At 45.6% G+C, this 24,549-nt stretch overlaps 1 protein-coding gene across 1 annotated transcript; it reads left to right on the top strand.

Moving 5' to 3' along the window:
- Window positions 1–966: 966 nt before the first annotated feature.
- Window positions 967–24,549, top strand: LOC123492575 (aldehyde dehydrogenase family 1 member A3-like). The gene is given in 14 exon segments (XM_045224995.1): window positions 967–1,156; window positions 1,710–1,814; window positions 2,994–3,083; window positions 3,085–3,135; window positions 6,650–6,779; window positions 9,190–9,251; window positions 13,314–13,442; window positions 14,976–15,089; window positions 15,635–15,737; window positions 16,464–16,648; window positions 20,173–20,337; window positions 22,569–22,726; window positions 23,689–23,763; window positions 23,922–24,549. Coding segments are annotated over 14 exon segments (1,548 nt in total). The 5' UTR covers window positions 967–1,045; the 3' UTR covers window positions 23,992–24,549.

Genomic DNA, 24,549 nt, shown 5'->3' with positions numbered 1-24,549 from the left:
TTGTTACAATAGCCAAAGTATATAACATGATTGACACAACCGTAATAATCATCATGAAACGGCCTTGGAAGTGTCATATGTGTAAGACAACATAATTCATTATTTTACATTAACCTGTTTAACTGCATTGATGTGGCTTAATTGATCATAGTCTAGGCTTGTTATATATGCAAATACCATGCAGTTGCACCAGGGGAATTTAAACCCCCAATTTATTTTTACTGGTCTTCTGTTTCCCCACAGTTATTGATTAATGAATTTCCCATCATGAAAATGTATCCCCATTCCCCAATCAAATACCTTCATCGATATCACACAGAAAACAGACAATACAGCTTTTTTACTCAAATCTGGCAACCCTCATAAAATCCGACATAGCACCAGTATCCCAAAGTATTAAGCGAAAACAACCATAGAAAAAAACATTTGCATAAAAAAAAAAAAAAAGTCGCACCATTTTTTTTGTATTTTCACATTAATTAAGCCACACAAAAACGCACGAAATCTGCTGAAATACTTGTTGTACATATTTGCACGAATTGAGTGTGAGATTGTGTTGGAAATGTATACACATTGGACATACTGCTATTCGTGTTCTACGAAAAAAAGAATCCACAATAATTAGCATCTATTTGAATGGCTTAAGTTCCATACTTCGACACCTTGCACTTTCCCAAATAAATAAATTGACACGCAAAAAATTGCACCTGCCACACCTGTCCTTGAGTAGCCGACCGTCAATATAAACGCGTCTGTCATATCTTTATCCTGTTATGTTAAACATTCCTATTAACAACAATATTCCAGGAGGCTTTTGGTTTATGATTCCATGCAGCAGATAATGGGGCCTGATATTTTGATAAGGGCAGAGTTGGGTTTCCCTCAGCTGCTCTGGGGAGAGAGAGAGAGAGAGAGAGAGAGAGAGAGAGAGAGAGGGAGGATTTTCGCATTCTTATAAAGACCGCTGGATGCGCTTCTAGTGCTCAGTAGTACACAGACACACAGAGAGGATACACTGGTGGCAGGACTGGACCGGTGACGCAGAATGGCTCAGAACGGAACTACAGAGAACGGGGTGACGGGGGCGAATGGCGAGGGGAGCCCTCCCATGCCTTTTCCTCAGCCGGTCAAAGTGCAGGAGATACGCCACACCAAGGTGAGACGAACGTCTTATTGAAGTAACATAGCAGCAATCACTGAATAGTGAAAATGTAATGTGAAAAAAAGTATTAAGCCGAAACATCTGAAACACCGGTATGCACAACTTTTGAACTATTTTGAACTATATATAGTACTACTGCATTGTTGGGAAAGAGCAATCAAGAAAGGCATTTCACTGTACTAGTTAGTGCAAGTGACAATACAAAACTTGAAACTTGAGTGTAAAGTATAAGGTATAATTTAATGTAAAAGTACATGTTCAATACATCATAAGCCAAGGCAGGTGATTTTCGTCAAGTTATTCTAACGCATGTTAGGCTGTAGCCTGTGCGTAGGCTAAATGTTGTGGTTTGCCTGTTGGTGTGATATCCATGTCTTCATATTGGAGTTGGATCCAAAAGGTTGCATGAAAACTATATTTGAAAACCAAAAAACACGCATTATTTATGCTCCTGTGTTATATTGCTTCCTGGTAGTAGCCTAATGAACAGGTGCGTTGTAAAACTTTATTTTTATTTTTTTTAAGCGTCTTTCTTTGTGTTCAACAGATTTTTATCAACAATGAGTGGCACACCTCTGTCAAAGGAAAGACGTTTCAGACCTTCAATCCAGCAACAGGTGTCAAAATCTGTGAAGTGGAAGAAGCAGACAAAGTATGTACCTAAAACATAAATTCATGTCCCGATTAATAAGTTGACTTGACGAAATAAGGAATGTTTGCGAAATTAAATTAACAGAATTAGTTTACACCTACTGCAGTGACCCTGACTTTTTTCCACCTCTCTTTATCTCTCTCAGTCTGGTTCTGATTATCTAGGCCAGGGGTATTCAACCGGGGGTCCAGGTACTGCAGGGGGTCCGCGAAAATATTTTATTTTATATACATTATTTTTTTCAACGTTTTTATGAATATCGCTAGCAACAACAGAATAAACACATTTTTAATTACATACCTACAGAAAATAGGATCATGTTTTATTTCTAATGATGTGAACTTTATTTCTCAACTCCTAATATTGAGCAAATTACACTCATTGGAGCCAATTAAACTTGCTGGAGTATCTGACATAGGCTTTGAAAAAGCACCTGTCATTAGGCTACCAGTCAATAGGCTACCAGTCAGTAGGCTACCAGTCAATAGGCTACCAGTCAGTAGGCTACCAGTCAATAGGCTACCAGTCAGTAGGCTACCAGTCAATAGGCTACCAGTGTGGCAAGTGCCGTTCGCTGCTGGTAAGCTTTTTTGACTTGGACATACATTTTTGCCAACACATGGCTAACCTTTGTTTATTAACCAGTTAAACAGCTGATCTTAGCGAAAATATTTCTGGAGTTACTACCTTTCTAGCTAATAGCCTATGTTAGAGATTATACTTCCTCTTCCAATTATAATGTGGGGAGGTCAAAATAATGAAAAATTATTTACCAAATCTGTTCATTTTAAAATGTTGATTACTTCTCCTTGCCATTATCATTCAGCTGATGATAAGACAAGACATGTGAAATACATGTTTTTGCTAATGTATGATGGCGGTCCCTGGGTTGCCAGTTTGCCTGGGAGGGGGTCCCTGGTCAAGAAAAGATCTAGGCCTATATGTTTCATTTCCTTTTCCATAGCCTAATTGAAAACCAAGAGAGCGACTGTCTATCAACTCAATACCAAAGTATTTTATTAGGCTACAGACAAAAATAAATTTGTGCGAATGAATTAGGCCTATCAATTATCATTAGCCTGCTCATAATTGTAACTTATGCAAAATAACATTACGCATAGAAATGTTATAGGTAGGTTATCAGTTGTCCGTGTGAAAGCTGTTGATGTGTACCTGAAGGCAGATGTGGACAAGGCTGTAAAGGCTGCCAGAGCGGCCAGCCAGAGGGGCTCGCCGTGGCGAAGGATGGATGTGTCAAGCCGGGGGGCGACTCCTGCACAAGCTCGCAGACCTGATCGAGAGGGACCAGGCACTGCTAGCGGTGAAGTTGTCGATATAACGGTCTATTAACATCATTTGTCTCTAGACTGTGGTAGGCTACAACTAGCAGCCTATTGGTCAACTTTACACCTGACACCTGCGTTGTGAAGGTAGCCTATCATCTATTCTGGGTATCCAGAGATAATTGACAGCAGCAGCGCAGTGCGCAATGCACCAGATGCTGAAAGTGCATGATCTGTGATCGCGACTCGAGTAATATATATTTTTCAGTTCTACACTTGTTGCTATATAATCCCCACACAACCTTGACATTCATTCTAATATTGTTGGTGAGAGCCTGTGAGACTTTAGGCCTGTGTGTGGCACAAGAGAAGCCATAAAAATACATTATAAAGAAGATCAACTTGCATGAAATCTCTCTCTCAATCTCTCTCTCTTTCTCTCCCTCTCTCTTTCTCTCCCTCTCTCTTTCTCTCCTCTCTCTTTCTCTCCCTCTCTCTTTCTCTCTCTCTCTCTTTCTCTCCCTCTCTCTTTCTCTCCCTCTCTCTTTCTCTCCCTCTCTCTTTCTCTCCCTCTCTCTCTTTCTCTCTCTCTCTCTTTCTCCCTCTCTCTTTCTCTCCCTCTTATCTGGTGATTGTGTGTTTTCCTCCTCCCTCCTCACTGTAAAAATGCAACTTAGAAAAAAGTACTTGTAGGTTAAATATAAAAAATTGGGGAAAAGTTTAACTGACATGGAATTGTATTAACAGGGGACTAATGGACTAAATACCAAAATATAGTTTTTGAGTGTAGTATTCCTTTAACATAAAAAAATATAACAGTCTTTTGTCAATAATAAAATAATTTCCATGCAAAACATCTATCAAAAACATATTTTTAAGTTGATTGACATAGACTGACCAGGTGAATTCAGGTGAAAGCTATTATCCCTTGTTGAAGTCACTTGTTAAATCCACTTCAATCAGTGTAGATGAAGGGGAGGAGACAGGTTAAAGAAGGATTTTTCAGCCTTGAGACAATTGAGACATGGGTTGTGATTGTGTGCCATTCAGAGGGTGAATGGGCAAGACACAAGATTTAAGTGCCTTTGAACGGGGTATGGTAGTAGGTGCCAGGTGGGTGCAACTCAATATTAGGAAGGTGTTCCTAATGTTTGGTATACTCAGTGTATAGTTGAGTTAGAACAATGTTTTGGCCAACTTAAAATATGAGGCTTATGCAACACATGTACAAGCGTGTATTAATACGCATGTATGAATTGGAAATGTGTTTTCTGCATACCGGTATCCCAACTCTCCCTGAGAGATGGTCTGACATAATTAACAGCAACCCCTAGAGCAATTACGATTAAGTGCCTTGCTCAAGGCCACATCAACAGAATTTTCACATTTGTGACTCGGGGGATTCGAACTAGCAACTTTTCAGTTATTGGCCCAACGCTGTAAATACTAGGCTACCTGCCGCCACTTCTCCAAAAAGTTGAGTAAACTCAAAAAGTCTGTGGAACTAGTTACTAAAAGATCTTGAGTTGGGCCACCTTGGATTATTTTTTTACAGTGTAAGTCAGATATTACAGTGGTGGGTGATCCGAGCCATGTTCCAGTGCCTTCTCAATCGAGTTTCCAGATTGCATTAGGAGTCCGATTTGTAAATGAAACATTACAGATGTGAGTGAAGTCATATTATGGGATTGCATGTGGCTGCTAATTGAAAACATGCTCTGGGAGGGCTGCTTGTGCTGGGGTATCGCTAATTACACTAACCCCTGTTCTGTTTGTGGGAGAAATAAAGACCAGATTTAGCATTTAGCCCAATGAAAAGACAGGATAAATCTATTGGTGTTCTAGCTCTGTGGCAGTGCTTCGTCTCTTATTATATTTCCATTTGCTTTGGTTGAATGTTGGAATTAGATCTTATTGGTCAAATAGCCTACATATATCGTGGTCCTCTGTAGCTCAGCTGGTAGAGCACGGCGCTTGTAACGCCAAGGTAGTGGGTTCGATCCCCGGGACCACCCATACACAAAAATGTATGCACGCGTGACTGTAAGTCGCTTTGGATAAAAGCGTCTGCTAAATGGCATATTATATTATTATTATATCATTGCTGGTGCTGCACTTGAGCTGGTTCTCCCATAGAGATAGATAGAGGACTCTAGAGCCCGAAAGCCTGATTTAGCATGGGCAGCATCATTGAGGACTTTCACCATTTTGAAGTAGCCAACTGGGTGGGACTTCCAATGGGTTAAGGAAGGATCACAAAATGATGTAGCTGGTCCGCACTCAAAAAGGAGATTCAAGGTTTCTTTATAGTATTTAGTTCATTCGGTGGTAGGTAGATAGACAAACATTTCGGCCTTCCTAAGCCTTCAACAGTGTAATTCACAAGGATCACATAATTCCATCCGGGTCATCAGGAGGGATCAGCCAATGAACTATACTCGTAAGCAAACATTCCATAACTGCAGGTGGCAATAAATCACCAATCTTGGCTTTATACCTGTTCAGACAACACACTCCAGGTGGCAGTATGCATCCTTTCTGTTTGTTTACCAACTCATAGAAGTAGTTGTAGAATAAAATGGACTACTTCAAAATGGAGATGCCAGTGCACTCACAGATGCCATAAATAGGACTGATACAAAGAAGAGTCCTCTATCATTCTCTATGGGTTCTCCCAAACTCCAAGGTAAATCAAGCGCACCTCAAATACTTTCAAGTAGGCCTATTTTAAAGTATTTTACGTATTTGACCCAGGTTTTTAGTAAACACTTGACTTGTGTCTCACTTGACTTGAGAGAGTCAATCAAAGAACTTGAGTATCATAGCACCTTTTAAGTGTACAAATCATGTTTGACACAGTTGGTCTCACCATACAATATTTTTCTCTTCCCCAACACATTCGGCTTAGTGGTTTCAAGCAGCTTGTGTCCGTCAAAGAGTTTAGTAACTTACGTACAGTCACTTATTGAAATACTGTCAAATACACAACGTCATGGATTGCTTTTGTCAAGGTTTCTGTCCACCCCTCTACTCTATAGAAATGATTGTTAATCTAGATTTGAAATACATTTGATATGACATTCAGATGAGATTCAGATGGATCTGTTGTATTTCATGGTCATATAATGTTCCAGCTCACACCACCCTTGGCTACACAGAGAGACAACCCTGCTAGCTATGGCAGCCATGCCGTACCCAGTGCCTCTACTCAGCCTCATATTCATTTATCATTATAATCATTATAACTTTTCTTTCTGAACCAATTAACTCCCACAGCATATTAACTTATTGGCGCACGTCGAGGGCATAAAACATTGTTTTGTAGCAACCAAGGCATTGATGGTGCTGCGCTTGCAGCTGACTGTGCAAAAAGATGAGAGAACCTCTCAAAATATATTTTTAGTTATATTATTAGTTATTCCCTTGTTTTATTCTATTGACATGATTCTGCCTCAGATTTCCCATTTTAGAAGTTAGGACAGCCTGCATTGATGTGGCCTTATTGCGCCATGTTCAGTGTTTCTGATTATGACTATTCCTTCTCTTTTACAGACCATGGAGACTATAGACACTGGGAAACCATTCCTACATTCTTTCTTCATTGATCTGGACGGCAGCATCAAAACCCTTAGATACTATGCCGGTTGGGCCGACAAGATACATGGCAAAACCATGCCTGTAGGTAAGTGTCTCTGTGCTGCTTTAAACCCTTTTAGATTGCCAGACTATTACTTTCACCTACAGGTATAGTGCATTATGATGTGGTCAAAATGTATTGTACGATTTGTTAAAATCATGTAGGCTTATGACCCCTTGTAATGTCTAAGTATCATCTCATAATGATCCAGTTATTACCATTTCATACATTTATAATATAACAAGATTTCCAAACAGTGTTATTACAGGTAATAATGCATTATAACTGACAGCTTTTGTTAAAGTATTGCCCAAAAAGGTCCATGACCTGTCAATCTGAGCAAGCTGTTTCGCAACAATCACTTGTCTCTCTCCTTTGTGGCGTAATGGCTCACATAGACTCTCTGTCCAGTATATGATTAGCCCACTGGTTCTGCACAGTCGTCAAGAAACGATAATTAGCAGTCGAGTCACTCAGCCGGTCCATCAATTGTCCGCAGACCTGGGTGGCATCTCATCCGTCCTCTTAATACTTCCCCTTGCACAGTGTCAAAAACCATCCTCGGCCACCACGGCAGGACGTCAGATAGACAAAACAGGCTTCCCTCTTTCCTCCTGATTAGATTCCAATGGGGCAGTTGAGAGACGAAAGGCTGCCGAGGACAAAGGAAGAGGAAGAGGGGGCTGATGGTAATCAGCGAGGTGCAACAGTCTGTGTCGGGATTAGCTGAGAATCAGACACTCCAGATCAGTGCCTCATCAACGCCTCCGAGCTAGTCCCTCCCCCTCCCTCCCCCTCCAGCTCTGGGCCTAAATACAGCTCTGGGCCTAAATAAGCGAAGGTGCACTACATAGGGAATAGGGTGCCATTTGGGACACAGTCTAATTCCCTCTACTGTACATCCCATGTCCACTCCACTGGCTATGGAAATGTAACCTTTGATAAGCGGTATAGCGTGGGGTGAGTAGGCTCACCCAGTAACCCCGGGAGATAATAGGGCCTGGGAGATGAGCGTTGTGTGTGTAGGAGTCTGTCTGTCTGTAATCACCACATACATCAATAGGAGAAACAAGAGAAGAGAGAGGATCGGATTGAACCGATTATCTAGGCTATCAGCTGGGCTTTTGTGGAGGTGGAGGGGGATCATGCAAAATGTCACGGAAGCAAGGTGAAAGGAAGCAAGGTGAAAGGAAGCAAGGTGAAAGGAAGCAAGGTGGAAGGAAGCAAGGTGAAAGGAAGCAAGGTGAAAGGAAGTAAGGTGAAAGGGGAAGCAAGGTGAAAGGAAGCAAGGTGTGAAAGGAAGCAAGGTGAAAGGAAGCAAGGTGGAAGGGAAGCAAGGTGAAAGGAAGCAAGGTGGAAGGAAGTAAGGTGAAAGGAAGTAAGGTGAAAGGAAGCAAGGTGGAAGGAAGTAAGGTGAAAGGAAGCAAGGTGAAAGGAAGCAAGGTGGAAGGAAGCAAGGTGAAAGGAAGCAAGGTACCATAGGGCTCTGGTCAAAAGTAGTGCACTGTATCAGGAATAGGGTGCCATTTAGGAGGCATCATTGGAGTCAGTTTGTTGTTCTAGTCACTATCTCAGAAGGATTGACCTTAGTTGCAGAGATACTGTGGTACAGTATTGGGAAAGGATTTTGAAATGTCTTGTGTTGGTATAATTTCATGTTACTATGCAGTATTATACATGTATTTTATAATAGACAGTTTCCTGTCTTTGTTTTATGTAGGCCTACCTTGTTTGCTGTTAGAGTTGGGGGCACTAAAAGGTTTGGTTGCACCACAGTAGACTATTGGTGGAACAATTGCTGCAACGCATGTGCAACATGGTGCACTAAGATCTTGTAAATTGATAGTTGTTGAGACAGGGTTTTACAGGATTTTAACAAACCTTTCAGTACCCGCAACACCCAAGTAAGTACATTCTGCTTAACAAAGTAGTTTAAGATAAACTCTATTGCATAAACATTCTAACTTAACTTATTTATAGTTCAACTATATTTACCATAAAAAGCCAGTTGACTACTACAGAGAAAGAGGAGGGTGGGACATTGCAGCAATTAAATGGGGGGGACACTTTTAATTGCCCCAACCCCATTCCAAGAAGGTCAAGGGTGACATTTCACCATAAACAGTAGGCTTAATAGTCTGGTTATTGGTGTCTCTAGATCCACCTGCTCTATTTCCTTCTATTAAACAGGACTTTCAGCCATGTGAGTAGCAAAGCACAGGGACTTTTAGGACGGGCAGAGGATGAGTGTCAAAATGACTGTGTTCCCACGTTTATATGGAGAGCTTAATAAGGATATTTTTGACCATCATTCGAAAATGCAAATGGTTGATGTAGCTAAATAAATGAGAAAGGATGCCACATTTAAACAGACTTTAAACTTGAAGTAATGTGTCATTTTGAATGGAGAGAGATTGATAATGAGTCTCTTGTTGTTGTGTTGTTGTTTCTCCAGATGACACTTTTATGTGTTTCACCAAACATGAGCCCATAGGTGTGTGTGGAGCCATCATTCCAGTAAGTAAGACCAGTGGCTGCTTTGTGTTTGTGACTCTGTAATAATAATATATGTAGAATCTGCTGGCAGGGTGTGAACAAGTACTAAACACATGCTACTGCTGTGCTACAGCTAAACAAAATGACTTGGCAAATAGGAGTTGTGAAATTCACCTGCATTGACTTAAAGATGCATGCGCACACACACACACACATCACGCACCCACCCACCCACCCACCGACCCACCCACCCACCCAACGGCCCACCCACCCACCGACCCACCCACCCACCCACCCAACGGCCCAACGGCCCACCGACCCACCCACCCACCCAACGGCCCACCCACCCACCCACCCAACGGCCCACCCACCCACCGACCCACCCACCCACCCAACGGCCCAACGGCCCACCGACCCACCCACCCACCCAACGGCCCACCCACCCACCGACCCACCCACCCACCCAACGGCCCACCCACCCAACGTACACCCACCCACCCACCCAACGGCCCACCCACTGACCCACCCACCCACCCAACGGCCCACCGACCCACCCACCCACCCACCCAACGGTCCACCCAATGGCCCACCCACCCACCCGACCCACCCAACAGCCCACCCACCGACCCACCCACCCACCCACCCAACGGCCCACCCACCCACCCACCCACCCACCCACCAACGGCCCACCCACCCGACCCACCCACCCACCCAACAGCCCACCCACCCACCCACTGACCCACCCACCCACCCAATGGTCCACCCACCCACCGACCCACCCACCCACCCAACGGCCCAACGCCCACCGACCCACCCACCCACCCAACGGCCCACCCACCCACCCACCCAACGGCCCACCCGTGAAATTGTGAAATTCACCTGCATTGACTTAAAGATGCATGCGCACACACACACACACACATCACGCACCCACCCACCCACCCAACGGCCCACCCACCCACCCACCCACCCACCCACCCACCCACCCACCCACCCACCCAACGCCCAACGGCCCACCGACCCACCCACCCACCCAACGGCCCACCCACCCACCCACCCAACGGCCCACCCACCCACTGACCCACCCACCCACCCAACGGCCCAACGGCCCACCGACCCACCCACCCACCCAACGGCCCACCCACCCACCCGACCCACCCACCCACCCAATGGCCCACCCACCCAACGTTACACCCACCCACCCACCCAACGGCCCACCCACTGACCCACCCACCCACCCAACGGCCCACCGACCCACCCACCCACCCAACGGTCCACCCAATGGCCCACCCACCCACCGACCCACCCAACAGCCCACCCACCGACCCACCCAACAGCCCACCCACCCACCCACCCACTCAACGGCCCACCCACCGACCCACCCACCCACCCAACAGCCCACCCACCCACCCACTGACCCACCCACCCACCCAATGGTCCACCCACCCGACCCACCCACCCACCCACACACCGACCCACCCACCCACCCAACGGCCCACCCAACGGCCCACCCACTGACCCACCCGCCCACCCAACGGCCCACCCACCCACCCAACGGCCCACCCACACACCGACCCACCCACCCACCCAACGGCCCACCCACCCAACGGCCCACCAGCCCGCCCACCGACCCAACCACCCACCCACCCACCGACCCACCCACCCACCCACCCACCCAACGGCCCACCCACCAACGGCCAACCTACCACCCACCCACCCACCCAACGGCCCACCCACCGACCCGCCACCCACCCACCCACCGACCCACCCACCCAACGGCCCACACACCCACCCACCCAACGGCCCACCCACCGACGACCCACCCAACGGCCCACCCACCCACCACCCACCCACCCACCCAACGGCCCACCCACCCACCGACCCACCCACCCACCCAACGGCCCACCCACCCGCCCACCGACACACCCACCCACCCACCCACCCACCTAACGGCCCACCCACCCACCCACCCAACGGCCCACCCACCCACCCACCCACCCACCCAACGGCCCACCCACCAACGACCCACCCAACGGCCCACCCACCGACCCACCCACCCACCCAACGGCCCACCCACCCACTGACCCACCCACCCACCCAAAGTCCCACCCACCCAACAGCCCAGCCATCCACACACACAGCATTTGTGCCATGCCCGATCATGGCACTTTGCCTACCATATTTCCACTGGGAAAGGCATTGTAAAGTAGTCCGTCATTGTAAAGTAGTCCGTCATTGTAAAGTAGGCCGTCATTGTAAATAAGAGTTTGTTCTTAACTGACTTGTCTAGTTAGATAAAGGTTAAATAAAAAATAATAAATAAATAAATCCCTCATACGCTGGACAGTGTGTGTGTATGTCAGAGGTGTACAGTGCAGTGAGTTTACCTTCACTGTAACAGAATCCCCACAGACGATAGCCATGGGACATAGTCTCAGATACTGGCCTACAGTACAGCAGGCTGTTGGAGATTTAGAATAGTGATGGACGGACGCCACATTGGCACCAAAACTCTCCTTTATTCTAGAGACAAGGGAGAATGTTATGTGTGTGTGTGTGTGTGTGTGTGTGTGTGTGCCAAACACAAGAGCCGTTCATCAAGCTTTTTACTGTCAGTGCTGTCACCCCAAAACCATATTGTTCCGTGCCTCAGCTCCAAGGGCATTACATGTCCCTGGCACGTACAGAAATATAACTCTTAGCATGCATGTTGACAGTCATAGATCAGTAGAGCTGCAGCAATAACGAGATAGTTAAATAGATGCTGTGTCCCAAATGGTACCCTATTACTTACATAGTACACTACTTTTGACTGAGCGCTATAGGCTGTAGTGCACTATATAGGGAATAGGGTGCCATTTGGGATGCATTAGAGTAAATGATCCCATTATATTCTCAGGTAACATCTTTCTTGAAAGTGCATTTTGAGGTAAATGCAACTTTATTTGGAACAATAACAAAAATGAAGATTTGAGTTTGGACTGGTCTTAAAAATGTTTATTCGTAAGTGGGTCGCAGTAAAACTGCACTTTACCAACTTCAACTCGATCTGAGGGTGAAATTAAATCTTGGACATGTACTGGAAATCTAATCCTAATCTCTACCTTTTCTTTTCAAAGCACTCTCGCTCTTAATCCAACTGAAGTGTACCGTTAAAGGAACACGACTGCTTACAACTATACATTAAGGTCACATCCCAAATGGCACACTCCTCCCTATATAGTACACCACTTATGACCAGGGCCCCCTCCACTATATGGGGAATACGGTGTCATTTAGGATGCAGACTTGCAGATCCAAAAAAACATCCATATTTCCTTTTTGATTATAACATAATCAGATTGCTTGGGGTGGGATAGCAGTCCATGTAGGCTAGCGTAAAGGCTATCACATTGCACAGTGTTCACTACAGTCTAGACCAGACGGAGTGTCCTTTCTTCTTCTACATTTTGACTGACTGAATGCGGCCAATGGGCTTTCTCTACTAGCATAAGTCTATATCTTCTTATGTTGCTCCGGCAACAAAGGAACAAGAAGGCTGTTGTTCGACATGGGAGATTATATCATCAAAATGAAATTTATACTGAAGGACGTCGTGTAATTACTAAAAAGCACCACTGGCACTCACGCAGACCATGAGTCATCGCTTAGGAAAACAGGAAGCTCGTTTTTAGGGTTACACATCCAAAAAATCCTAATTGTGGCAGCTGTATCCAAATCATTGTAAAAGTTAACAATGCTTAAACAGTAAACATTAGGATTCTTACACGCGTTTGCTGTCTAATATGTGTTTGAGGGCCCAGTTATTTGTTCATTTGTTTCATTAAGTTCTCTGGAGGGAAAATAACAGGGCAGAGAGAAGAAAGGTTTTCTAAGCAGATTGTTTGAATCATCACTTTATAGGATGACAGAACAATGGTCTTGTTATTTCTCTCGAATCAAATCATCACACTTTTTGCTCTGTACTGAAAGTGCTCTATCTTGAAAACTTGGCTGCTGACATGCAAAAAAAAAAAGGATCATATTAACAGTGGACTAATGAAGAAAATACTAAATTATATACACTTGTTTTGTTTCTCCTAGTGGAACTTCCCCCTGCTGATGTTCATGTGGAAGGTGGCCCCAGCGCTGTGCTGTGGGAACACTGTGGTCATCAAGCCAGCCGAGCAGACCCCTCTCACAGCCCTGCACGTAGGATCTCTCATCAAAGAGGTGAGAGAGACTTTCAAGTACAACAGGGGCCTCCAACTCCATTGCTGAAGAGCTATACTGGGTGAGCAGGCTTTTGTTCCAGCCCAGCACAAACACATTCAATTTGGTCGTGGTGCAGACTGAAGGGGCCACGATTGGTTGATTATTTGGAACAGTCAGGTGTGTCAGTGTTGGATTGGAAGTAAAGCCTGCACTCTCTGTAGCTCTCCAGGATCGGATTGGGAGAATCCTGCATTGTAATGAAGAGAGATATTATATGCAACTATCCCAAAAAACTATCCTAAAAGTGAACGTGCACTTTCTGTCCTTTATAAGAAAAACAACAGGCAATCTGTTGGTCCTCCTCAGGACACATGAACTATTACATCTGTTGACCAGGAGACACACCTGAGGTCAAACTATAGACCCTTCTCCTCTCCTCTCCTCTCCTCTCCTCTCCTCTCCTCTCCTCTCCTCTCCTCTCCTCTCCTCTCCTCTCCTCTCCTCTCCTCTCCTCTCCTCTCCTCTCCTTTCCTTTCCTTTCCTTTCCTTTCCTTTCCTTTCCTCCCCTCCTTTCCTTTCCTCCTCTCTCTCTCCTCTCCTCTCCTCTCCTCTCCTCTCCTCTCCTCTCCTCTCCTCTCCTCTCCTCTCCTCTCCTCTCCTCTCCTCTCCTCTCCTCTCCTCTCCTCTCCTCTCCTCTCCTCTCCTCTCCTCTTCTCCCTCTCTCCTCTCCTCTCCCCTCCTCTCTCATCTCCCCTCCTCTCTCCTCTCCTCCCCCTCCTTTTCCCTCCTCTATTACAAACATCTTTCCCTTCACTCTGCTCCTCATGTCGGGGCTCAGGAGAGCAAATATGAAGGTCTTCAGTGTAGAACCTAAATCAATACAGTGTGTGTTTGTGTACATGCGCGTGCTGTTGTGCCTGTGTGTATGTGTGTACAGTATGAAATTAGACTGTAGTAGTGACTCGCAGGTCATGAGACATTTGGTTTCAAACCTATTTGGCTTCTCTTCCCGGCCATTACTCCAAATGATCCCAGGCTGTTTTATACCCAGAGAAAAGCCCCGGTCTTATGCGATTAGACCAGCTCGCTTTTATCATGTCGACGGTAATGATTTTGAAAGGGAAAGACAAGAGTTCTGCTTCTAATCATTGGGTAAATGAGAGTTGTTCAGCCAATCAAAGACGACAATGGAAATTGAATAGAAAAAAGACGTATTTATTATATATATTAAATAACAAGCTCCTGGTGCCGCCTGGTGTAATCCGCTGAGTAACTCTCTGATACTCACACACTGTGCTCCTTAAAGGGACATTTCACTCCTAAATGAAAGTTTGGCCTATGTGTCCGGACCTTAAGAGTAGTCTAATGTCAAGGTGAAACCACGTCCCACAACATCCGTTTTGTGTGTAGATCCTGCTAACTTTGATTTGAAAAGTGTAATGTACCTTTAACTCATCCATGTTGACTGAGTTAAGAGGTAGCGAGAAGCGTACCTTATTCCCATGCACATGGTGCTGATCACTAACATTCTTCGTCGGGTTGCCATGATAGGCCGGTTTCCCCCCCGGAGTGGTGAACATCGTGCCAGGGTTCGGCCCCACGGCAGGCGCAGCCATTGCTAGCCACATGGGCATCGACAAAGTGGCGTTCACGGGTTCTACAAAGGTACGTGCATGTTTGGAAGTATGCATAATGCTGGAAGCGACGGGGAAACTGGTTGGAATACTGTGTTTTTTTGTAACCGTTCACTGTCTGTTCCAAGATTAACAGACCTGGGTTCAAGTGGTATTTTCCTTTCAAATAGTCTGCCTGGAGTGTCAGATGGGCGGGGTTTGCACTTTTGGGACTAGTTTGTGTGTTCCATTGTACCAGACAAGCTCAATCAAGTGCAGCTAAAGTATCAAAAGGAAACAAATACTATTTGAACCCAAGGCTGAAAATAAATGATTTTTCAAAGCCAAGTGGGGTACAGGATTGTATGATAAAAGTCAAATTTATTTGACACTTGTTTAAACATTTTGGTATCTTTCTCATTTCGGCATGCAGTACATGCTTTCATTAACAGTCTGTCTCACCGATACCAGTCCCTCGTTCCCTATCAAATCCCAATGTACATTTTTAAAAGTATTTGTTTGAACTGAATGTCCCGTATGACACATTGTTATATGACTTCCCCCTGTGATCCGTCCTCGCCCTGTTTGTCTCCCCAGGTAGGCCAGTTGATCAAAGAGGCCGCAGCCAAGAGTAATCTGAAAAGAGTGACTTTGGAGCTGGGTGGGAAGAACCCCTGCATTGTCTTTGCTGACTCGGACTGTAAGTGATGTGGTTACTGTCTCTCTATTAAACCAACAAGGCAGACAGGGAGAACAAAGACAGCAGCTTGGCTAGGCGCAGAGGAAAGGGCTTTGACACAGTGTGTGTGTGATCAACAGTGTGCCTGTAAGCAATAGAGCTCGAGACTGATTGCGAACTGTGTGATAGTTAGCGTGACGGACATTGTGCCATCGTGACTCCTATCCTATAACACGATAACCCAGCGGGCAAAACTGGTTGCAATGACGTCTTTACGACGTCTCTGAAGACGTCATGGTCAGGTTGTCTACTGGTTGTAAAAGGACAGGGTTTCTGTTCAATTTGTTTGTGACCAGAAAAATACATGTTTACCTGGTTCTAATCTTGTTATCTGACATCTCTACGACCAGAAACCAAGTTTACAATCAGGAAATGATGTCATAATGATGCCAAATGTTGCCCTCAGGGAAGATGTTGCCAATTGTTCTGTTATTGCTCTGAGGGACTCTAATGGAGGAAAGGACAACCCACACTCACTGTATTAGGCTATGTCCCAAATGCCACCCTATTCCCTATAGTGCCTATGGGCCTCGGTCACAAGTAGTGCACTATATAGGGAATAGGGTGGCATTTGGGACTCACCCTTAGTCTTAAATGTAAATGTAAATTTAGAAGCAGCAGAGGTCACACAAATGGAGGCGTTTTGGCGACAGCCTTCGTCAGCATTTCTCTTATGTTCACTAACAGTGCAGTTGGCGGTGGAGGAGACCCAAAAGGGAGCCTTCTTCAACCAGGGCCAGTGCTGCACGGCCGCGTCGCGTGTCTTCGTGGAGGAACAGGTCTATGAGGAGTTTGTACGCCGCAGCGTCGAGAGTGCCAAGAGTATCGTCATAGGAGACCCCCTGGACCCACGCACATCACACGGACCACAGGTATCTCTTCTCTTTTCTCCCCCTCTCCCCCCTCTCCTCTCTCTTCTCTTTTCTCCTCCTCTCCCCCCTCTCCTCTCTCTTCTTCTCTTCTCTTCTCTCCTCCTCTCTCCCCCCCCTCCTCTCTCTTCTTCTCTTTTCTCCTCCTCTCCCCCCCCTCCTCTCTCTTCTTCTCTTCTCTTCTCTCCTCCTCCCCCCTCCTCTCTCTTCTTCTCTTCTCTCCTCTCCCCCTCTCCTCTCTCTTCTTCTCTTCTCTCCCCCTCTCCCCCTCCTCTCTCTTCTTCTCTTCTCTTCTCTCCTCCTCCCCCCCCTCCTCTCTCTTCTTCTCTTCTCTCCTCTCCCCCCTCTCCTCTCTCTTCTTCTCTTCTCTCCCCCTCTCCCCCTCTCCTCTCTCTTCTTCTCTTCTCTCCTCTCCCCCTCTCCTCTCTCTTCTTCTCTTCTCTCCTCCTCTCCCCCTTCTCCTCTCTCTTCTTCTCTCCTCCTCTCCCCCCTCTCCTCTCTTCTTCTCTTCTCTCCTCCTCTCCCCTCTCTCTTCTTCTCTTCTCTCCTCCTCTCCCCTCTCCTCTCTTCTTCTCTTCTCTCCTCCTCTCCCCCCCTCCTCTCTCTTCTTCTCTTCTCTCCTCCTCTCCCCCCTCTCCTCTCTCTTCTTCTCTTCTCTCCTCCTCTCCCCCCCTCTCCTCTCTCTTCTTCTCTTCTCCCCTCCTCTCCCCCCCTCTCCTCTCTTTTCTTTCTCCTTCTTCTCTCTGATTGGAGTGTTCTGCCAGAGAGGCCTCTCAGACAGGTGTTTCTCAGAAACTCTCCACTGACACAGAGCAAGTCGTCCGAACGCCACAAACCCCAGTCATTGTGTCTGTGATGCTGGCCAGTAGAAAAGCATCTCAAATATGTCGACTTACACCAAAATGCTCAAATATGGGGCAACAGACAGTATTCAAATCAAATAGAATTTTATTTATCACACGCGCTGAATACAACTGGTGTAGACTTTACAGTGAAATGCTTGCTTACTAACCTTTCCCAATGATGCAGAGCTTAAAAATAATAATACAAATAAAATAGTAACACAAGAGGAATAAAATAAAAATACACAAGAATGCAGCTATATACAGGGAGTACCAGTATTAGATCAATGTGCTGCTATATACAGGGAGTACCAGTATCAGATCAATGTGCTGCTATATACAGGGAGTACCAGTACCAGATCAATGTGCTGCTATATACAGGGAGTACCAGTACCATATCAATGTGCAGAGGTACAAGGTATTTGAGGTAGATATGTACATGAAGGCAGGGTAAAGTGACTAAGCATCAGGATAGATAATAATATGAGTAAAATAAAAAACAGAGTAGCAGCAGCAAATGATGAGTGTAAAAGTGTGTGTGTGTGTGCATGTGTGTACTGTATGTGTGTTTGAATTGGTATGCGTGTGTGTTATGTGTGTGCGTATGTAGTGTATGTGAATGTGTGAGGGTTTTGTGTGGGAGTGACAGTGCAGTGTGTGTGAGTGAGTGAGTGAGTGAGTGAGTGAGTGAGTGAGTGAGTGAGTGTGTGTATATGGTGTGTATATAGAGTCTAGTGAGTGAGTGAGTGAGTGAATGTGTGTATATGGTGTGTATATAGAGTCTAGTGAGTGAGTGAGTGTGTGTATATGGTGTGTATATGGTGTGTATATAGAGTCTAGTGAGTGAGTGTGTGTATATGGTGTGTATATAGAGTCTAGTGAGTGAGTGTGTGTATATGGTGTGTATATATAGTCTAGTGAGTGAGTGTGTGAGTGAGTGTGTGTATATGGTGTGTATATAGAGTCTAGTGAGTGAGTGAGTGAGTGAATGTGTGTATATGGTGTGTATATAGAGTCTAGTGAGTGTACGTAGGGTCAGTGCAAGATAGAGTCAGTGCAGATAGTTCGGGAACCATTAGTTGACTACTTAGCAGTCTGGCTATTTAGCAGTGTTATGGTTTGGGGGTAGAAGCTGCCTTGGAGCCTGTTGGTCCGAGAGCTGATGCTCCGGTACCGTTTGCCTGGACGGTAGCAGAGTGAACAGTCTATGGCTTGGGTGGCTGGAGTCTTTGGCAATTATTCACGATTAGATCAGTTCCTAACTTTGGACCAAATCCTACAGATGTAGGATCTTCAGTTGAGCCAGTTTGCTACGGCAGGAAAATAATCCTGCAGCAACAGGAAATTTGCATTTTTATTTAACTAGGCAAGTCAGTTAAGAACAAATTCTTATTTACAATGACGGCCTACACCGGCCAAACCCGGACGACGCTGGGCCAATTGTGCGCTGCCCTATGGGACTCCCAATCACAGCCGGTTGTGATACAGCCTGGAATCGAACTAGGGGGTCTGTAGTGACACCTCAAGCACTGAGATGCAGTGCCTTAGACCGCTGCGCCACTCGGGAGCCCAAGGATTTGGTTAATGGACATTTTTGTAGGGGGTTGATACATTTTTCATAGGGCAAATCAAGTCTGGAATTTCTAAGCCTTTTTAAAACTCAAATACACTAAAAGTTAGCATTTCCTGCGGTGCAGGAAAGTTCTCAGCAACAAAAAAGTGATCAAATGAAGATCATACATCTGTAACTTGAGAGCTGTGTGCTTAACTCAGATATTCATGTAAGTCATGCAGTGAAGTCAATCAAATATTATCTCAAGTTAACTGTGCAGACCACAAATTAGGATTCAGTCCTTTACTTTAAGTCTACAGCTGATAGCATGAGAAGATGTGGGACAGTTACAGAACATAGCCTTCAGGTCTTTTCTGACAGAAACTTAGTTTCCATTACGCCGTTGGCTATCAATGTAGGCTATCAGTACAGCTTCACTAAAGTTCGCTTGTGGTGGGAGCAGAAAACATCCCCTTATTTTTCTAGCTGTTCTTTCTTTCTCTTGCTCCTGTGCCAGCTTTGGATGTGTGTAAATGAATACTACCTTTATATCCATTACTTTACCTTTTGTGTAATGACATTACCCTGCCTGCCTCCAACTTAACGAAACCACTTGTCTCTCTCTCTCTATTCTCCCTCTCTCTATTATCCCCCTCTCTCTCTCTCTCTCTCTCTCTCTCTCTCTCTCTCTCTCTCTCTCTCTCTCCTCTTCTCCCCCTCTCCTCTCCTCTCCTCTCCTCTCCTCTCCTCTCCTCTCCTCTCCTCTCCTCTCCTCTCCTCTCCTCTCCTCTCCTCTCCTCTCCTCTCCTCTCCTCTCTCTCTCTCTCTCACTCTCTTCTCCCTCTCTCTCCTCCCTCCCTCTCCTCTCTTCTCCTCCCTCTCTCTTCTCCCTCTCTCTCCTTCCTCTCCTCTCCTCTCTCTCTTCTCTCTCTTCTCCCTCCCTCCCTCCCTCCCTCCCTCCCTCCCTCCTCCCTCTCTCTTCTCCCTCCCTCCATCCCTCCCTCTCTCTACTCCCTCCCTCTCTCCTCTCCTCTCTCTCTCTCGCTCTCTCGCTCTCTTCTCCTCTCTCTCTCCTCCCTCCCTCCCTCCCTCCCTCATCTCCTCTCATCTCCTATCTTCCCCTGTTCCTCCAGATTGAGCAGAAGCAGTTTAATAAGATACTGGAGTTGATTGACAGCGGGAAGAAGGAGGGAGCCAAACTGGAATGCGGGGGCGTGGCCATGGAGGACACAGGCCTCTACATCCAGCCCACCGTATTCTCCCATGTCAAAGACCACATGCGCATCGCCAAGGAAGAGGTAAGAGATCCAAATGCTGATCTATGGTCAGTTTTGTGATTTTCTTGTCAGATGGTTAAGGTTAGGATTGGGGGATGATGCATCCGTCCACCACAACGCTGCCTGAAGAAGACTCTAGCAGTCGAAACGCGTCCTGATATGAATTATAAACTGGGTGGTTCCAGCCCTGAATGCTGATTGACTGACGGCTGTGGTATATCAGACCGTATACCACGGGTATGACAAAACATGTATTTTTACTCTTCTAATTACATTGGTATAAAAACAAAGAGAGTCGCACTCTATGTATAAACACCCAGTCATTTATTGGGTAAACCACCAACCTTCCGGCATACATTGGTAACCAGTTTATAATAGCAATAAGGCACCTCAGGGGTTTGTGGTATATGGCTAATATACCACGGCTAAGGGCTGTATGCATTTTTACATTTACATTTTAGTCATTTAGCAGACGCTCTTATCCAGAGCGACTTACAGTATCCAGGCACTCCGCGTTGCGTCGTGTGTAAGAACAGCCCTTAGCCGTGGTATATTGACCATATACCACACTCCCTCGGGCCAGATTGCTTAAATATACCACAGGCTGATCTGATCATTCTGTTCTCTGTATGTAATACCTGTAAATACTTAACTGAAGTTTTTCTGCATCGTATTGGCTGCCTACTGTTTCTTCTTTCGATGATTGGGGGAAGGAAAGCTGATCCTAGATCTGTGATCTGTGTCTACGGGGAACTTCTACCCAGAGCTAGGGGTTTCTGATGTTGGCATTACAGTGATTTCATTCATAAAAATGAGAACGCCACTACTGGTCCAGGCAGTTTTGTTGTATACCACTGCCATCTTCTGGTGGTGTGGTTGAAGTGCAGGTTCAGACAACGGTATATATATGGTTCAAACAAGGTCATCGTCATGCAGATGGATGGAGGGCGCTTCTTTGCATCTGTGGCATAATGACTTCTGTGACAGCATGGGCAGCGATCTTTCTCCGTTTTAAAGTAGTCAATTTCTTCTTGCATTTCTTCTATGAGTCTGTAAACAAATTGAAAGAGTGTATACTGCCACCTGGAGTGTGTTTTCTAAACAGGCATGAAGCCAAGGTTGGGGATTTACTGCCAGCTGCCATTCATTGGCTGATCCCTCCTGCTAACCTGGATGAAATTCTGTGATCCTTCCTTAACCCATAGAAAGGTCCACCCAGTTGACTACTTTAAAATGTTGAAAGTCCTCAATGGATCTGCCCATGCTAATACAGCCTTTGTGGCACTAGAGCTGTCTATCCAAGTCTATCGTCATGGTAAACCAGGATCGTATCATAGAAATAGATAGAGGACTCTAGTGGCCAAAAGCCTGTTTTAGCATGGGCAGCCCCATTGAGGACTTTCACCATTTTTAAGTAGTCAACTAGGTGGGGCTTCCTATGGGTTAAGGAAGGATCACATCATTCCCTCCAGGTCATCAGGAGGGTACAGTAAATGAATTATACTCGTGAGCAAACATTCCATAACTGCAGTTGGCAGTAAATTGCCAACCTTGGCTTTATACCTGTTCAAACAACACACTGCAGGTGGCAGTATGCAGCATTTCAGTTTGTTTACCAACTCATAGAAGTAGAAGAAGAATAAAATGTACTACTTAAAAATGGAGATGGCATCAATGGCACTGCTCATGCTCCCACAGACGCCATAAAGGGACAGATACAATGTTGCATCCTCTAACTATCTCAATGGGTCGTATTCACTAGACACCAAACTGAACATGTTTTACTGACACAGGGAGGGACTATCTGGACCTGTCAAATAACAAACACCAATGAATATGACCCAAGGCTATTCTGATTGGTGCTAATTGATCTGACAGAGATTCATTTGGACACAACACAACATTGACAGGGTTAAGCAGTGAAGTCATTGCATTTTTAAATTATTTTTTATTCACATTATTCATCATATCCACGTCAATCCAAATTGGACGTTGAACTGACAGCTGTGCCCTGTGAGGTTTTGCTTTGTCCTTCTCCTGCTCACCATGGCCTGTTTGAATACGTAACAAACATACCTGTCTTTCCTCCTTGGGGTAATCACTGATCCAACACAAACTGATAGGTGTAAGCAACGGTTCTATCGCATAGCTTTACCAATCCAGCCATGTCACATCAGGGATTTCTTCAAAGGAGGGCGGTAGGAAGGATGCATTCGAAATGGGCATGTAATCTTCTCCATGACCCCATCCAGATCTTCGGTCCGGTCCAGTGTATATTCCGCTTCAAGAGCCAGCAGGAGGCCATAGAGAGAGCCAACAGTACGGAGTACGGCCTGGCTTCTGCCGTGTTCACACGCAATCTGGACCGGGCTCTCTCTGTGTCTGCCGCCCTGGAGACTGGCACCGTCTGGTAGGTTACTGTTAACTCCTGAACAATAGTACCATGATAGTATCATTATATATGACTACAACAACAACTATTAACTACTACTATTCCCATCCTAACAATTCATAACTAGTACTAGTATCCAAAATAGTGTAAGGAAGAGAACTGGATGTTAGTGATTGATTAGTAATGCCTGACCAGTTCTTATAAATACTGTAGGTTAGTCCCATAGAGATACTTTACTATTCCTTTACTCCATATGCTACTAACTACTACTTCCTACAGTACCACTTCTATTACCGTTTTACCACTGTACTCCCTATTCACTCCGACTTCGTATCCCCTACTTATACCTCTTCATGTTCCCATGAGAACACAGCTGTGGCTGCACATGGTGGCCACAAGACAGAGCTAGGTAGGTAGGTATCCCAGACAAAGCTCCTCTGTGTGGCAGTGAGAGGAGGACAGGGAGTGGGAGAGAAGAACGAAGAGATTTGAACGGCTGGAGAGACATTTACTTGGCACGCAATATCGGCTGAGCAATCTGTACTGTCCTTAAAGCAACAGGGTTTCCTGAGTGATCATAGCGTTTCTTTACGTTTTACTCCCAGGTCAAGACCTCAGTCTGAACGTTTATGTTACGTTATGGCAGAGGAGTAGGTCCATCAGAACATAAGGTTATGGCCGCATTAGGATTGTGCAAATTAAGGTTATGACACTGGATGAGTGCGACATGCTATCGTGTCCCTGGTGAATTCTGGGAAGGAACTGAAGTTACTGTAAACAAAGACATTACTCTGCTTAGTCTCATCTCTCTCTCTCTCTCCCTCTCTCTCTCTCTGTCTCTGTCTGTCTCTCTCTCTCGCTCGCTCGCTCTCTCTCTGTCTCACTGTCTGTCTCTCTCTGTCTCTCACTGTCTGTCTCACTCTCTCTGTCTCTCTCTCTGTCTCTGTCTGTCTGTCTGTCTGTCTCTCTATCTCTCTCAGGGTTAACTGCTATAACGCCCTTCATGCCCAGGCACCATTCGGAGGATACAAAATGTCAGGCAATGGACGAGAGCTGTAAGAGTCATTTCTTTTCAACACTCTATGTGTGATGAAAGGGTTTACTAGTTTGTTTGCCCAAACTTTACACTTTTGCAAATGTTCTATACAATGTGAATGATTAGAACAATACAAACTAATTTGTATTTATTAACCTTTGCATTTTGATTCCTCAGGGGCGAGTATGCATTGGCAGAGTACTCTGAGGTGAAAGCTGTGACCATCAAACTAACTGAGACGCTGTGAGGGACACAGGAGAGACCACACCCCACTGCTAGAGCCCAGCCCAGCACTTCTCTGTCATCAGCCCAGGCTGTGTCCCAACACTCTGAAGCCACTTCCTTTCCTAATCTTCTTGTCTCCTTTCCTTTATCACCTTTGGTCTTAAAGAGTTTGATTGGTGTGTGTGCTGTGCTCAAACCCTATTCAACGCATATTTCACCTATCAGTCAAAGTCACAAGATGTAAAAGCCAAGGAAAGGACGCCATCGAAGGGTGTTGGGACACTGCAGTGGCTTGAAGTGGCTTTCTTTCGTTGGCAAATTAAAGGAGACAAGGAGAGGTGGCCAATCTGGAAGTGAATTGGAACGCAGCCAAACCCTATTAGAGTTTCAGCCCCTCCCACAGCTCTATTGTTCCAGGGGTGTATTCATAGGAACCAAATGGAAGCAAACTGGGAGGGACCTGCCTGAATTTGTCCAATAGAAATTGCTACGGTTTGTTACACTTTGCACTAATGAATACACCCCAGCCCTTTACAATGAGAATCTCCATTGAAAGGTTGTCCTCTGTAGCTCAATTGGT

The sequence above is a fragment of the Coregonus clupeaformis genome, chromosome 15, assembly GCF_020615455.1.
Source record: "Coregonus clupeaformis isolate EN_2021a chromosome 15, ASM2061545v1, whole genome shotgun sequence".
Classification (NCBI taxonomy): Eukaryota; Metazoa; Chordata; class Actinopteri; order Salmoniformes; family Salmonidae; genus Coregonus; species Coregonus clupeaformis.
The sequence above is the reverse complement of the archived record's forward strand: the minus strand, read 5'-3'. Positions and strand labels throughout refer to the sequence as shown.